This window comes from Lolium rigidum, chromosome 7 (genome assembly GCF_022539505.1).
Source record: "Lolium rigidum isolate FL_2022 chromosome 7, APGP_CSIRO_Lrig_0.1, whole genome shotgun sequence".
Taxonomy (NCBI): Eukaryota; Viridiplantae; Streptophyta; class Magnoliopsida; order Poales; family Poaceae; genus Lolium; species Lolium rigidum.
Genome location: NC_061514.1, coordinates 140382183 through 140399296, shown reverse-complemented (window position 1 = coordinate 140399296; position 17114 = coordinate 140382183). Strand labels below are relative to the sequence as shown.

General features: G+C 44.9%; 2 protein-coding genes across 3 annotated transcripts; one reads left to right on the top strand and one right to left on the bottom strand.

The window, feature by feature from the left end:
• Positions 1–5723: 5723 nt before the first annotated feature.
• Positions 5724–10214, top strand: LOC124676138 (coatomer subunit epsilon-1). 2 transcript variants are annotated; one of them, XM_047212213.1, is made up of 8 exons: positions 5724–5914; positions 5992–6075; positions 7293–7444; positions 8215–8350; positions 8443–8598; positions 8731–8810; positions 9888–10002; positions 10040–10214. In XM_047212213.1, exons 1-7 carry the CDS (start codon positions 5753–5755, stop codon positions 9979–9981), a joined length of 864 nt encoding a protein of 287 aa, XP_047068169.1. In that variant the 5' UTR covers positions 5724–5752; the 3' UTR covers positions 9982–10002; positions 10040–10214. The 2 variants fall into 2 exon arrangements, with proteins under 2 accessions (XP_047068169.1, XP_047068168.1); XM_047212212.1 differs by having other exon boundaries at positions 9888–10214.
• Positions 10215–11560: 1346 nt separating this feature from the next.
• On the bottom strand, positions 11561–12589 carry LOC124675907 (36.4 kDa proline-rich protein-like). The gene has a single exon (XM_047211979.1). The coding sequence runs from the start codon at positions 12372–12374 to the stop codon at positions 11901–11903; it is 474 nt and encodes a 157-aa protein (XP_047067935.1). The 5' UTR covers positions 12375–12589; the 3' UTR covers positions 11561–11900.
• Positions 12590–17114: the final 4525 nt, after the last annotated feature.

Below are 17114 nucleotides of genomic sequence, written 5' to 3'. Positions count from 1 at the left end.
CACCCGTAGACATCAGACGCCGATGCGCGAATGCGGCGGCGACTTAGCGAGAATTTCTCGTTGGAGTCGCGCAGCTGGAGACGGCGAAGCGGCATAAGCGGCGGAGGGGAGTAGGGGTGATACGTCCAAAACGTATCTACTTTCCCGAACACTTTTGCTATTGTTTTGCCTCTAATTTGTGTATTTTGGATGCAACTAACACGGACTAACGCTGTTTTCAGCAGAACTGTTCTGGTGTCTCGTTTTTGTGCGTAAATCCAACTTTTAGGAAAAACCTCGGGATTTTGACGAAAGGGCCTATTTTCCCGCATCACCGACGGAGCCGAAGGACAAGTAGGTGGAGGCCCGAGGGCCCCACACCATAGGGCGGCGCGGCCCAGGGGGGCCCGCGCGGCCATGTGGTGTGGCCCCCTCGGCTGGCCTCCGACGCCCTCCTTCGGACTACTTATTCGCCTCGACCTAAAAACGCACAAAAAGAAGTCGAAGTCGCCAGAAACCCTCCAGAACACCGCCACATCGCGAAACTTCGTCTCGGGAGCCAGAAGTCTCCGTTCTGGCACTCCGCCGGGACGGGGAATTGGAGGAGATCATCACCGCCATCACCGCCAACGCCTCTCCATCAACCAGCCATGTTTCCCCCATCCATGTGTGAGTAATTCCCCCGCTGTAGGCCGAAGGGGATGGTAGGGATTGGATGAGATTGGTCATGTAATAGCATAAGATTGTTAGGGCATAGTGCCTAGTGTCCGTAGATGGTACTTTTATGATATTGTTGCAACTTGTTATGCTTAATGCTTGTCACTAGGGCCCGAGTGCCATGATCTCAGATCTGAACATGTTATTATTTCATCATGATATTCATTGTTTATGGTCTTACCTGCAAGTTGTATACACATGTCGCTGTCCGGAACCAATGGCCCCGAAGTGACGAAATCGGGACAACCGGAGGGAATGGCGATGACGTGAGGATCACATGTGTTCATGGAGTGTTAATGCTTTGCTCCGGTACTCTATTAAAAGGAGTACCTTAATATCCAAGATAGTTTCCCTTGAGGCCCGGCTGCCACCGGCTGGTAGGACAAAAGATGTTGTGCAAGTTTCTCATTGCGAGCACGTACGACTATAATTGGAACACATGCCTATTGATTGATTAGTACTTGGATACCGTTTTATTATTATCTCGCAAATGCCCCGCTATGATTGTTACATGAGTTTCTCTCATCCATGCAACGCCCGTCATCCGTCCCCGTGCCTACGATGATTTTAATCCTGCTGTTTACTAAAATCACTACCGCTGTCTTTGTTACTCTGTCGCCGTTATTTCACTATCGCTACTACTATAAAACCGTTACTATCGATAAACTCTTGCGAGCAAGTCTGTTTCCAGGTGCAGCTGAATTGACAACTCCGCTGTTAAGGCTTTCAAGTATTCTTTGTCTCCCCTCGTGTCGAATCAATAAATTGGGTTTTACTTCCCTTGAAGACTGTTGCGATCCCCTATACTTGTGGGTCATCAAGGGGTTTGGAACCGAGCTCCCCTCCGCGACTTGTATATATAGGGGCCAAGCGCGGAGTTTCTCGGGCCCCGAGATTTTTTTTTTGGGCTGGGCCGCGAGTTCAGGCTCTATTCTACACGGCTTTCGGCCCGAACCCGTAAATCCACCGGAAAAATTCAGTTCTGACGGCATTTACGGGCTTTGTCAGAGTTGCTCTAAGGCCACCACCTCGAGGTACAAGCACCATCCCCTCGGTACCGCTGACCCCAGGGCCGGCCCATAGGGCGGGGCAGAGGGGCGCTCGCCCCGGGCCTTCAACAGTTAGGGGCCTAGTCCAAAATTTGTTTATACACTTACTACACTTATATTTATACTCTTTAGGCAATAGAGTTTGGAATAATTCTAGAAAATATAGTAGAAAATATCGAAGGTTGAAGTTGTAGCTTAACGTGCCTATACTCCGACTCCTTCTCTAATGTACAGAACAACACGGATCCTCATAACTTTTTCTCTGATTATTTATATTTCTCGCAAACAATACACATGTACACAAGTAGTTATTGGTATAAATAATAATCATGGTATATAGTTCTTTCTATCAATAGAAATAAATAGTTCCAAACATCTTCTGCAATATTCTTAAGACCATGGATCTTTCAAATGTAAATATTATTTAGTTTGTTATTGCATTACCCTAATATTTATCTTGCTGATTAATTTTTTTTTAGTTTTTTTGTGTGTGACAAAGTGGTGAAGCTTGAGTGAGATTGTTAAGGGGCCTAGAAAACTAATCATGCTTAAAGTAGTAAGATATATAAATTTAACATAAATGAATATCATTTATCTTTAAGGAATTTTTCAAAGTAGGGGGCATGGCCCCCTACCCTAGAAAAGCTTAGCCACTATGAAAAGGGGTCATTGGTGTCGTTTCGCCCTAGGGCCCCCGAAATCTATGGACCGGCCCTGGCCTGACCCGACATCCAACAATCAAGCCGACAAGGCAAAACTAAAAAGGAGCCCCGGTAGATGAAACAAATGTTGGACCTCCAAGACAACGCCTCCAAGGAAGAAGCGACGAAAAAAACACCGATGTTGCCCGCTCCGGTTGAACCGGAGTTGGGCTTTCGCCCGGAGAGCCCTCGGCCAAATGACAAGGAGACCAAAGCTTCACGGTGGCGCCTCCAAGAAGGTATATATACCGACATCGAGGGTGCCACCGCTTGATACGTCTCCGACGTATCGATAATTTCTTATGTTCCATGCCACATTATTGATGATATCTACATGTTTTATACACATTATATGTCGTATTTATGCATTTTCCGGCACTAACCTATTAACGAGATGCCGAAGAGCCGCTTGTCGTTTTCTGCTGTTTTTGGTTTCGGAAATCCTACAAAGGAAATATTCTCGGAATTGGACGAAATCAACGCCCGGGTCTTATTTTGCCACGAAGCTTCCGTAAGACCGAAGAGAAGACGGAGTGGGGCCACGGGCGCCGCCACACTAGGGCGGCGCGGCCCAGGAGGGGCCCGCGCGGCCCTGCTGTGTGGGGCCCCCGTGACCCCTCCGACTCCGCCCTTCCGCCTACTTAAGGTGTTCGTCGCGAAACCCCCGCACCGAGAGCCACGATACGGAAAACCTTACTGAGACGCCGCCGCCGCCAATCCCATCTCGGGGGATTCTGGAGATCACCTCCGGCACCCTGCCGGAGAGGGATTCATCTCCCGGAGGACTCTTCACCGCCATGGTCGCCTCCGGAGTGATGAGTGAGTAGTTCACCCCTGGACTATGGGTCCATAGCAGTAGCTAGATGGTTGTCTCCTCCTCATGTGCTTCATTGTCGGATCTTGTGAGCTGCCTAACATGATCAAGACCATCTATCCGTAATTCTATATGTTGTGTTTGTCGGGATCCGATGGATAGAGAATACTATGTTATGTTGATTATCAATCTATTACCTATGTGTTGTTTATGATCTTGCATGCTCTCCGTTATTAGTAGAGGCTCGGCCAAGTTTTTGCTCTTAACTCCAAGAGGGAGTATTTATGCTCGATAGTGGGTTCATGCCTCCATTAAATCCGGGACGATGGATGAAAGTTCTAAGGTTGTGGATGTCTGTTGCCACTAGGGATAAAACATTGATGCTATGTCCGAGGATGTAGTTATTGATTACATTACGCACCATACTTAATGCAATTGTCCGTTGTTTGCAACTTAATACCGGAAGGGGTTCGGATGATAACCTCGAAGGTGGACTTTTTAGGCATAGATGCATGCTCGGATAGCGGTCTATATACTTTGTCGTAATGCCCAATTAAATCTCACAATACTCATCATATCATGTATGTGCATTGTTATGCCCTCTCTATTTGTCAATTGCCCGATCGTAATTTGTTCACCCAACATGCTATCTTATGGGAGAGACACCTCTAGTGAACTCGTGGACCCCGGTCCATTCTTTTACATCGAATACAATCTATCGCAATACTTGTTCTACTCGTTTTCTCGCAAACAATCATCATCCACACTATACATCTAATCCTTTGTTACAGCAAGCCGGTGAGATTGACAACCTCACTCGTTTCGTTGGGGCAAAGTACTTTGGTTGTGTTGTGCAGGTTCCACGTTGGCGCCGAATCCCCGGTGTTGCGCCGCACTACATCTCGCCGCCATCAACCTTCAACGTGCTTCTTGGCTCCTCCCGGTTCGATAAACCTTGGTTTCTTTCTGAGGGAAAACTTGCTACTGTGCGCATCATACCTTCCTCTTGGGGTTCCCAACGGACGTGTGCTGTACACGCCATCACCGCTGCCGGCTCCAACCAAGGTCGGATCAAGTTTTCACTCAAAGCTTCGCCGCACCCATCAAAGGTCAGCCAGACACGAGGTCCGGCAAGCCCAGCGGCCAACACCACCAGTATGTGGTTCGCCCCGGGTATGTGTGGTCGCCCCTAGCCCGACCCAGGAATACCCGTGGCGCAACACTTTTCGCGGTGCACCATGGGTAAGTTACGAGTCGTGATGCACATTCTTTCGGTGCGCGCACCGCCTTTTCCATACTCCACGAGTACTCCACCTACCGATGGTTGTTTTCCTAGTAGTGAATGTGACTATGTGAGGCATTGACGAGGAGGAGGCGCATGGGTCGGGATAGGAGACAAAATTTTAAAGGTGAAAAAGTGCGGGAGTTTTCGCAAACAATATCGAGATGGAATGAGTAATACAAATATGAAACTTGAATAAACTATTTTTAATAAAACCTCTCTGAGGTGAAGCAATAATGGTAAACCATAAGGGTAACCATAAGCTCAGCTATTTAAGACAGCAACCAAACTGCCTTTTTCGCATGCAGACCATTGCACACCAAATGAGTTTCCTCGCAAACAAATATTTAGGGCAGGGTAGCAAACAAAAGGTCAGGATTCCTGTTCCACTAGTGACGAAGGTAGTCAAACGTGCGGGTTCCGACTACTAGAACGGAGCAACCTCGCCATCGCTCTTCCTCGTCGTCTCAGTTGGATACCACCACACCGACGGAATCCCATCAACCACCACTTCCTCCCCATTGGCAACCTGAACATCATCTGACATGCACGAGGGATATTTCACCACCCTCACATGTGGTGCTCCGCCACCAAACAATTTCTCCATGAGTGCCTCGTATCGTGCTTTGCACTCCTCGTGGATCTTTTCGTAGTTCGAGTCATCCTCCGGCTTCATCGTCTCCTCGGCAGCCACCGTCTCCACCTCATCTTCCTCCTCCTCTCCCTTTGAGCAGCCATACTCTACCTTCCGTTTCATGACACCCGCTTCTAGACCGGTCGTCCGCGCTTTCCTCTTCGGTGCACTGTCCTCTCCGTCTCCGGTGAACTCCTCCTCCACCTGGGACGAAAACTCTATATTGTCAGCCATCCGTAGATCTGTTCTGTCGATTCTGGATTTTCCGAGGAGGATCAATGGCTCGCTCAATATAGAGGCAGAGGAGTCGGTTGTCACTTGTCAGCACGGAGTGCGTCTTCGAATTCCTCCCCGGACCGGATTCACATCGGGCTAGGCCCACCTTCCAGCAGGGCCTCAACTAGTCCACTCGAGGCCCAACACGAGCCCAGTTATAAGCTCGCCATCTTCATTCTCCTTCCAGTTTCTTTCCACTACCAAACCGCACGAGCAGTTCTTCCCCCGAGAGATCTCCCCACTCGCCTCGCCGTCGAACCCGCCCCCGCCACCGCCACCGTCGCCGGCGACCCGCCCACGATGGCCACCCCGGACCTCCTCTTCAACCTGCGCAACCTCTTCTACCTCGGCGCCTACCAGTCCGCCATCAACAACAGCGACGTCCCGGGCCTCGACGCCGACGCCGCCGCCGAGCGCGACGTCATCGTCTTCCGCTCCTACATCGCGCTCGGATCCTACCAGGTAAGCGGGGTGCTCCACTTCCCGCAGCCAGCCTCGCCGCGATTTGGCTCTGATCGACTGGGTTTGTGCTGTTGCAGCTGGTGATCAGCGAGATCGACTCCTCGGCGGCCACGTCGCTGCAGGCCGTCAAGCTGCTCGCGCTCTACCTCACCGGCGACAAGGTTAGCGCGCCGGATCTGGCCTCTGATCTCTTCCTGGTCGTGGAGTATGGGGTTGGATCTGGGATGTCGGGGTGTGTTTTGTTTGTGATCTTAGGGCTATTAGATCTGTTGCGGTTACAGTCAGTGATCTGATCTGATGATAGATCCACTGCACAATTTTCACTGCCATAGGCTGAGCACTGACGAGCTTGTTGACACTGTATACTTAATGTTATTTCATTACAACTTGTGCATTGTAAAATTGGTAATTCAGCAGTATTTCCTCAACACTATTAGGTGTATTGGTGTAGGACATTTGTTGGATGCTTAGCATTGCTGCCTCGTTGAATTGCTAGTGGAACCTCAACCCGTTACAATGCGTACCTATGAGCTATGATGATAGTGTCATGCGGATGTATGATATAGTCTGTGCTTTTAATCTATACCACCTTTGAATAGTAAAATGCAAATGTGCTGTGTTTGAGCTTAAGTAGGACTACAGACAGTAGTTTAGCTTCAGACAGCAATGTGACGGTTTAAAATAATCTTCACTAGCAACCCTCTTCTTATTAGTTGCACCTGAATGGTTAACCTGAGATGCAATGATATCATATCAGTTTATGGTACTCCCTCCGATTCATATTACTTGATGCTAATATAGATGTATCTAGACAAGTTTTAGTTGTAGATGCATCCATTTTAGCATCAAATAATATGAATCGGAGGGAAGTATTAGATCAGATAATATTGCACGAAATAGTTCTTGTGTTGGAATTAATTTTTTCCTCAATCAGAAGAAAAACTTAATCAGTAGTATGTAATACATATCTAGATTCCAGTATTATAGAATGATACTCTGTTCGTTCCTAAAAAAGCTTCGCAACTTTTTTTAAATACGGATGAATCTATAGCTAAAACATGTATATATAACTCCGTATCTACATAAAGTTGAGAAGCTTTTTTAGGAACGGAGGGAGTATTATACTTGTAATACATATCCAGATTCCAGTATTATACATATCCAGATTCCAGTATTATATATATCCAGTTTTTAACATTTAAACAGTCTGCTTCTTTGAATATTTTTTGGTACATGTCGTACTAAAATTATTGATGGAGCTAAACTAAGAAAATGAGTGGTAGTGTGTCTTACCACTGCCATGTTTTGTCCTTCTCTCAGATTTCTCTAGATACACTGAAATGCTCATAAATTATTATTACTTTGTGCGATTTTGAAGGAAGGCGCAATCTCCAGCCTGAAGGAATGGTTGAGTGACTCGGCTATTGGAAGCAATCCTGTTCTGCGATTGGTTGCTGGAATTATATTTATGCATGAACAAGACTACAATGAGGCTCTCAAGCACACACACACTGGAGGAACTCTGGACCTGTTAGTTTCTTTTTTACCTGTACCTTTAGATGCTCAGATTTTTCGAGAAAACTTAAGATGTTCAGATTTAAATTTCTGATCTGATTGTGGCATAACCATACACAAGAGTGAACATCAGTATATATAAAACAACAACAGCATCAAAGCCTTTTTCCCAAGCAAGTTGTGGTAGGCTAGATATGAAACCCAACGGAAACAAAAGGAAACCAAAACAAGGAGAGAGAAAGAAAGAAAACACCAGTAAAATAATATTCCGGCACATGTATCAAGAGCTAAATCTTTAGTGAACATCATTATATGCTCTTTAGTAATTTAGACCAACTTAAGGCAATGTTAAACAAGTCTGTATGGTGTTCAGTATGAATAGTCAAAATCTTTTGGAATGATATGTAGAAATTCTGCAATGTTGTTCATGTTATTCATTTCTTCAATCCTGTAGTTATTCACCTTTTCCATATTACGTTCCAGTCATCCACCGGAGTGAGTATTTGATATGTATCATGTTTAGTCTAACTATGAGGAGTTGTATGGAACTGTGGATGACATTCATTTGCTCGTATCTTAAATTTTCCTTTATTTTCCAAGATCCATAGTAAGTGATGTACTGTGATTGTCACTGGCTCATACTGGTATACAGTCATACAGTATTGCTTAATTGGATTTGTGTTTGGCGTTGCTGATTTGCCCTATTTGGTGATTGAATTTCTTGTTTTAATGTGTCCAGCATTCATGAATGCTAATATTGGTTGTTGCTGCTTGCTTGGTTACAGACATGCATTGAATGTCCAGATCTTCCTTAAGATGCACCGTTCAGACTATGCTGACAAGCAACTGAAGATCATGCAACAAACTGATGAGGACCATACACTGACGCAACTAGCAAATGCTTGGCTAGATATTGCTGTTGTAAGTAATTTCACATGCAGTGTGGTGGAAGTGTTGAAATTTTGTTTGTTTCTGGAAACAGGAGCATATCATAATTTTAATCTATGGCGCAGGGTGGCTCTAAGATCCGTGAAGCTTATCTCATATTCCAGGACTTCGCTGAAAAATATCCTATGACGGGAATGGTTCTTAATGGCAAGGCAGTTTGCTGTATGCACATGGGGAGCTTTGAGGAGGCTGAAACTCTATTGCTTGAAGCCCTGAACAAGGTAATTACTAATGACCCAATTTTCAAGCAAATAACTAGCAGCGAAACACCTGAATTTTGGTTTTTTTATTTGGCAAAAAAAGAGGATATAATATGCAAGGCAGTACTCAAACCATATCTTAAATTCTTGTAGGATGCAAAGGATCCTGAAACTCTTGCCAATCTCATTGTGTGTAATCTCCACCTTGGCAAGGCGTCATCACGATACTTCAAGTAAGAATGTAAACTGTATACACTATACAGTTTAACCCATGCCTGATGCTCTTTAGGTGATTGCTGTAAAATGGCATTATATCTAGTTTTGTAGATGCAAGCCGAAGTGGTTTGAGAAAATACGACTTGATGGATGCATGTGGATTGCTCGTATTCATCAGATTTGATATTTGTCAAGTTGATATTTATCAGCAAACACTATCTAGAAATCTATAACTAGCAGGACATACTGCAACCCTGTGGAATGCATCCTTATAGTTTTTTGCCAACTTGTGTTAATGTTAATGGCACTTCCTAAGTTTCAAGGCTAGTTTATAAATAATTCAAAGAGAATTCAAGCGAGCATATCATCTAGTAGAAAATCGCATGCACAATCTTTCCCCCCTTGGGTTAAAGGTTTGTATATTACTTCTCAGCTTCGGTAAACAGTAACCACTCGAGCTTTTTTACAACTCCTAGCAACCCTGCAACTGTACCTTTGGACGATTGGCTCCGGGTAGTTGCAAGAGATGTGGACTGTGCTAGTTGCAAGATGTGTTAAGAGTAGGACCACAGACTGATTGCCATGGCATACTGTACTAGCAAACCGTTCTCTCTTTCCAGTGGATGAATTTGTCTGTCTAGGGTTTTTGGCCTCTTATCCTGATTTTGCGTATCTGGTATTAACATGTTGTGGCCACTTATTTCTGATCTGACATATCCTGACTAGGTCTTCCCTGCAACTTGAAAATGACTTGTATCGGCTGTTTTCCAAACTATTGTTCCACCCGGATTACACAAAACCCCTCTACTTTTCTTAAATGCTACCAATCTCAATCTAGTAGAATAGGACCATGTTTCATTAGAGGAATGTATGAGTAGAAAATTGGGCATCCTAAAAGTACTAGTATACATAATACGTAAGAGGCTGTTAAGTTGAGAAGATCAATCAGAGTTCTAAAAGTTACTGGTAGGACGCACACCTGTTAGATATCAGTCAATCGTTTCCGGTAAATATAAGTAACTGATGCATGTTCTTACTACTTTTTTTAACTAAAACATTTTCCTTGTAAGTTCTAACTTGCTATGCTTCTGCAGCCAGCTGAAACTGTCGCATCCTGACCACGTGCTAGTTAAGTCCACCGCATCAGCTGAAGATAACTTTGAGAGGGCTCTCCAAGCCGTCGCTTGAGACCCCCATGCCTGATTGCAGTTAGCTGAAAATGTATGCCCCCCATGCCTGATTGCACTTAGCGCATTGAGCCTCCCCCTGTTCCATTTTGAAGTGCTTTAACACAGTGAAATTGTATTGGTTTTGCTTTATATTGTTCTATACACTGCTCGACCAACCATGTACTCAAAACACCTGCTGTATGAATGGATGGATATATATGTAGAATCTCAGTGTGTCATCTGTTGCTGAAATCGCTTTTTTCCTGTGTTCTGCTGGTTGCGGTTACTTGACCTGAATCATGTATTACAACGAACCTGACAACCTGTGATAGCTGATGAAACTATGCTGATGCGTGAGTACACACTCAGTTCTGTCTCCTGTACCTACACGGCTGTTCAATTTATCGTTTACATTTTTTTAGTGTGCATTTATCTGTACATTTTTCTTAGATTTTCCTCGGTGCATTTTGCTTAGCGTTGTTGGTGGGAACAGATGAGACAGTCCCTTCGAGCTTTTGGCCATTTTTATGTTTTCCTTCCTTCGCCCTTCTTCGATCTCATATTTATTCAACCTGTCTTCTTACTTACTACTATATGGTACGGGTACTTGTAGGTTCATAGGAAAAGCAAGATGGGGCAGGTCAGTGACAGAGAAATCTTCATTTCTGCATTTAAGAAAATCCGTTCATTCCTATTTTGGTCGTAGACAAACTTTTTTCCGTGACCTTTCTGCGGTGAATAAAGACCATTCTCACGCACAGTCGTATTCGTATAAGATGCTCGAGAAAAAGGAAACCTTGTGCCAACCTCTTTCCTTAGATCAACGCTATGGCTGTCATCTACAGAAACATTATGGCTGTGGTTGATGTGACCTGTGTATACATGTTTTCACTGCAGTGAGTAGCGAGTAGTGACACAGTGACAGCTGAATGTGCATCCAAATTGACTCTTGTCGTCCTCATTGTTAATGGCTTCTTTAGTTGGTATGATTTTCACAGAACCTTTGGAGAATTTCAATCCCTAGAATTATTTTACAGGACTCAAAAAGTTGAGTTGATACTCATGCTAATATGGAAAAATTGATTCAGCGCGGTGAAACCAGCCTAGTATTAGCATTTGGAGTTGAAGATGGTCCTTTTCTTTTACTCGGGAGGATTTGGGGCTGTAAACCTTGGGGACTCTTTAGTTCAAGGATTTACAAAGTATAAGAATGGAAAAATTGTAGAAATAGGATATCATGACAAGTTGAATTCTACAGAATTTGGGACCACATGAACGCGTAAAATAGATGCCGTTTGGTTGCGTCCCAGGAGAAATGGAAGAATTATCTGAGGGATTGTGTGATGCCTTTGTTGTCATTCAAATAAAGGTATACTCCCCATTTCTCTTAGGTGGGAACTCTATCGAAACTTCCGTTTGGAATTACATACACAATAATATACCGTAGCAAATATTCCTGTGGCTATCATGCAAACCAAGCAAGCTACGTACATAAGATCCTCCAAATATGACATGGAATTCTTTTGAACAAAAAAATTCCCCCATTCCCTATTTCTCGAACACAAAAGGAAGACATACATGCATGTGAAAACTTCTTATACATTACAAAGGATTTACTCATAGTTCTTCAAAAGAATACTACAAAACCAACACCACAACTCACGCCTATATATGCTATGCAATTATAGTTTGCACGAGATACTATATGATACACAATTGTACAATGCATGTTATAAGGCTCACACCACAAGCAGCCATATAGAGCTGTTCATGCATGAACCTGTATAGCTATGCATATGTGATATTATTATACATGTTTGTATGTATGACCATACATGCAAGACTCGTACGCGTGTACTTACTCACATGGAGAGAGCTTAGTCCATGCATGCAGAATTGCAGATGCAGGGTGATACATGGTAAGTGATAGAGCTCGTCCTAAGACGGGCACTGGAACGAGGAGGGCACGTGCTTGCCGCACTCGTTGACGAGCACGGAGATGGCGACGGGGATCACGAGGCTTGTGTTGAGCGCCTTGGCCTTGATGACGGTGCAGAGGCAGAGCGCGGCGTCGAGGTCGGCGACGCCGGAGAGCAGCGGGCAGCAGGTGTCGCTGGGGCTGGCACCGATCACCGCGTGCGCCAGCCCGTTGAGCGCGTCCACGCACGCCAGCAGCTTCAGCGTGTCCACGGGGCACTTCCCCGTCGGCGACGACGGCGTGGGCGGCGACGGCGTGGGAGTGTAGTGCGGCGGCGGAGGGCACGGCACGGACGACGGCGGCGGTGGGGTCACCTTGGGCGGCGGCGGAGGCACCGGGGTCGGGCAGGTGGGGCAGGCCGACGCCGGCGAGAGCTGCACGGCGGCCAGTGCCGAGAGCAGCACCACCACTAGGAGCGGCGCAATGCGGGCCATGGTGTCTGGCTGGGTAGCTAGCTAGCTTCGAGCTTGAAGTACTCTAGCTTCTTGCTCTTGGCTAGCGTTGGCTGGTCTGAGAGGAGGAAGACGAAGCCCGGCGTGGTTATATAGGCGAGCGTGAGGTCGTGGAGCGACGAAGGAGCCAACTGCTGGTGTGCGTCAGTCGCATCCCGGTGGACACGGCGAAGCGTCGGGTATTTCTCGGCAGTCGGTACTCGGCACTGGGCACTGGAAGAGATTGTGGCTGGCGTCGGCTTGGATGAACCCATCGACGGCCGCTTCAACGACGAAAGACGTGAATGCAAGTTTGTCGTTTGGTTCGTGGAATCGTCCGTGAGGCTGAGAAGAAAGAAAGAGATTGTGTGGCGTCTGCATGTCGCGGTTAAATCGACAGATTCTGTCGTGCCAGCTGCACATTTCAACCGTCACTCGTTACATACACTGTTCTGTTGTTTTTCCAAACTAAGAGACTAAGAAAAACATTCATATTCTTGTGTTTTTTTAAAGGAATGCGGTAGGGAAAGCTCCTACAGTGAATTTTTTAAATAATAAGAATCCAAATTCACATTTCTAAGGACTTGAATCTTGGTGGCTGGGTTGTACATCCACTTCCCTAATCAAGTGAGTTAGGCTTATTTTTTATATTTTTGTGTTATCAAGGAGGAATTTTTGTGTGCAATTAATTGTAGGAAAACATAATCACAAAGGTACGAACTCGGCGCATTGCGATATAACTCGACACATGACATAGGAAAGTTACATCCATCACAATTGCCTATAAGCACAATCATCACCATTTTGCGACTCACCAACTCCCACCCCATCACCGTCACACTGGTCGTCACACGGTAAGCCCTCGACAAACATGTGTATGCCGACGGATTTTTGTTTGCCGAGGGCCAGCCTCCGCATGTCGATTGAGATGTTGCCGATGGCAACCCTCATCATATATCTATGCCAAGGCTTTTGTCCCATTTCCGAGGGTTTGAGGCCATCGGCATACCACTTGAATCATGCAGTGGGACGCGCAAGTCTGTGCATATATCACAACTAACCACATCCGATTTCAATAGATTGGCTTGTTAATAGCACTGCACACCCTCTTCCCCAATAGACTACTACATCGGCATCTACAATGTGCCTTCACTAACACCACCTGCTGCGTGTCATCTCTTAGGAGGCGAAGGGGAAGAAGTTAAAAAATCATGTGTAATTTTAGGAAAAGAATGGTTTAAGTACTATATTTTTGCCAATAGTGCACTCACCGGGTCTTGAAATCTATGGCCTCTAATAGTAATTGGATACACCCAACAAGTTCAGACCAACTAATGAAAAAGGTCCGAAATATATGTCAAAAAAATGTGCTATAGGCAATATCTTAGCTTTGGTGAAGCATCCCTTGTCCAACTTCTTTTTATATTGGTTCACCCTTCTTCTTTTTTGGGTGAGTGACATTTATTTCTTTTCTGGTTTGGAGAAAGGCGAAAGGTAGTACTTCCTCTATTCACCTTTTAAAGTCGTTATTAAAGGAATCTTGGGTCAAAATTTGTCACCTTCGCGAAATTTCCGGGTTTTTTTTTATATGCCCTTGCATGACCGTTCCCACTCTCTCTCTCTCTCTCACGATTTTTGCATCTTACTACTCTTCCCCTGGACTCAACAAACAGAGTAAAGCACCACCCTCCTCTCCCCCGATCCAGATCCTTGCCCCGGAGTATAATACATTGCCATTAGGGCATGTACAATGCGGTGATGTCAACCTTTCCTTAGAGATGCCACGTCAGATTTTTGCTTAGTTGGAGGAGAGAGAATGAAGAGAGAGAAGATTGTCTTCCCTTAGCTAAGAGATCATCTCTTAGAAAATAAGGGAAGACTATTTTCTCCATTGTATCACATATGTCTTCCCTTAGCAACAAATTTCCTACCAAAATTTAATTATTCATATTAATTACTAGAGAAGGTTGTAAGAGATAATGCATTGTATGACTTATATCTAATGCCTTCTCTAGCTGATGTGGCGGGGTAAGGGAAGGCATGCCTTCTCTACCATTGTACATGCCCTTACAGAGACTCTTCCAAGCTACGCGACCTTTTTTCAACTGGGCTAGCCCCTTTCCATTACTCGCATAACAGAAATAACAAGTCCTTTACAAGCAAGTGACAGGAAAAAAAGGGACAGAAAATAAAGGTTGGAAAAAGGGGGTACTATGAGGAAACCCGTTGCGAATACTCGCCCTTGAGCATTCCTACAGGGCAAAAACCCGATAGTATAATTCCCCCTATACAGAATTCAGAAAAAACAACCTACAAGTTCAGGAAATGAAACAACAACATATCACACAAACATCATAAAAGCAGCTACGTGACCTAGCTCTTGATTTTTGTTTTTGTTTTGCAGGAGAGCTCCCAACACATAAAAGCAGCTCACGGTAGGAATGAAACATCCAAAGTAAGAAAGCTGCTGAAATCTTAGCCAGAGAGATCGCATAGACAAGGTGGAACGAAAACATAATCGAGGTATGTGTCCCACAATTCCACATGCGCCACAAGTCGTCTCCACATTGGAATTGCCCGTTCGTGCAACTTGCATGAAGGTACAAATCTCGCGTAGCAGGCACCAGCTGGTACTCTGTTCCATTCCAAAATGTATGCGGGCATATGGGCATGGGTCCTTACTCCATTGGCACTTTCTATAGATATTTCGACGCTCAATGTACGCCTCAATCAATCAGCTCACTCTCCACCGTTCGCACGATCCAGCAATCACATCCCTTATTTATAATTTTAACTAACTGTAGATTTGAGTCCTGTATTTCAGCAATCAGCGTCTGTTCATTTTTCAGGCTGAGGAGAGGGCCACACATGCAAGCCCGTTGTAATAAGGTCGTGGCGCGCAGGGTTTTGGCTCCATGCCGTGCCGACATTGGGGTACCTGTCTAACGGTCTACCTCCTCATCATGCCTTCGCCGATTGTTGTTCTGCTCTGCGACACAGGTAGTGTACATCCTTCCTGTCCTCCCACCTGCACTTGACCGGCCTAGCTTGGCTCTGGTTACTGACAGGATTCACGAAACTATCAGCCCCCTGGGTGTAACACTGTTAGCTTAGCTAGCTAGATAAAGGGTTTTACACAGTGTTGAGAACATAATTTTCTGGTGGGTGACGGGCTACCAGAAGGATAAAAGAAAATCTAGCACAGATATGTACTACTACTTGACATAACAGTGACGTTGGAGCTTAACTAAACCAATCAGATGCAGATTCTGACAAACACACACTCATGTTGCTGAGCAGAATCGAATATAAATTTCAAAAGTCTGTTCATTGCATACAATTTTTCATGACAAATCTGAAGATCTAAAAGGTTTCAAAATGCAGAAATATTTTTAGTATCTTTTAGTTCTTTTTATATATACTTACTCCAGCTCAATTCATTTCATTGTGCTTCATATGAAAGTGTGAAAAGCGCCCCTGAGCTTCCTGGTTTCTTTGGCTGGCGGTGTGAAAAGCGCGTGCTTTAGTTCGAAAAGACTGCGTTGGAAGGGTAGCCACTTAACTAGGGTTTTATATTTCATAGCATTTCTTCCTAGTTAAGTGATTTACGTTGGGCAATGGTAAGGAAGATATTAGTTTCTGATTCTCATTTGCTCGGGTATTTCTTAATTCTCAATCCGCACCAGAAATCGTTGATCTAACATTGCGGTTCTGCAATATTTCATGTGTGTTTGAATCGACAAAACAAATACTACAACCTTTGTTTCAAAATAGATGTTACAACTTTATCTAGATATGGATGTATCTAAACATATTTTAATATGCAAGTATATCCATATCTGAAAAAAATTGTGACACTTATTTTGGAACAACGGGAGTACTACGCTTTAGTGGTGCTAGGTCAACAAAATTAATATTACAACACGAGGTGTGCTTCAGTGTCCCCCGTTCACTTCCACTACACTAAAGTTGGAGGGATAAGCTAGCCCACGAAGGGGTATCGGCATATCCTAGCCATCCATATAGGACTAACGTTTGACGAACATTGATGCATATGTAGGAAAAAGTTTGTGAATTTGACCGAGGACCGAGACAATACTAAGTATTTTCATACTGGATTAATACACTATTTTAAGATGATGGATATTTTTGCGATCGTAAATGTATATTTTTTTTGTCACTGCTCAAACTTAGAGGATGTCAAATTTTGACTAAAAGATTAAAGATATATTTTCATGCAGACTATATGGCTATTGTTTTTGCCACTATTGGTCACAGAAATCATGGAAATGGCCGACTTCCGTATGCGCACCAATCCAGAAGATATGGCCAAATCCTACAGCCCTGTGCGGGTTAGTAAGTAGAATAGTGCAAGTTTAGAATCATCCGGACTTGTTGTTGGTGGTCATGAACAGAGACATCCATGTGGTAACCCCGATCTGCAGGGTCGTCCGAATACGCTCCAGTTCATACGCGATCGACGAGCAGTGTTCCAAGAACAACCTGCCCCATGCATGTCCAGCGTGATTGATTGATCCTGGCGTGAGCGGAATAACGAGGGCTGCACGTACAGCCACAAGGCCCAGCAGAAATGCAGAATGCCGTGCACGCACGGGTTCAGCTGCGTACCTTCGTGGACATGCTGGGGGCAGGGAATCCTCTGGTGCCATTTGTTCGTTCTCAGGCGCTGGGACATGCTCACATGCATGCATGCCTGGGAGGCTGCCTGGAACGATGGAAACC

Excerpts from the sequence above, each read along its gene's own strand:
- LOC124675907 (XM_047211979.1), bottom strand. The coding sequence starts at position 12,374 with ATGGCCCGCATTGCGCCGCTCCTAGTGGTGGTGCTGCTCTCGGCACTG.
- LOC124676138 (XM_047212213.1), top strand. The coding sequence starts at position 5,753 with ATGGCCACCCCGGACCTCCTCTTCAACCTGCGCAACCTCTTCTACCTC. Across the intron at positions 5,915-5,991 it reads TCGCGCTCGGATCCTACCAG|CTGGTGATCAGCGAGATCGA; the intron begins GTAAGCGGGGTG and ends GTGCTGTTGCAG. Across the intron at positions 6,076-7,292 it reads TCTACCTCACCGGCGACAAG|GAAGGCGCAATCTCCAGCCT; the intron begins GTTAGCGCGCCG and ends GCGATTTTGAAG.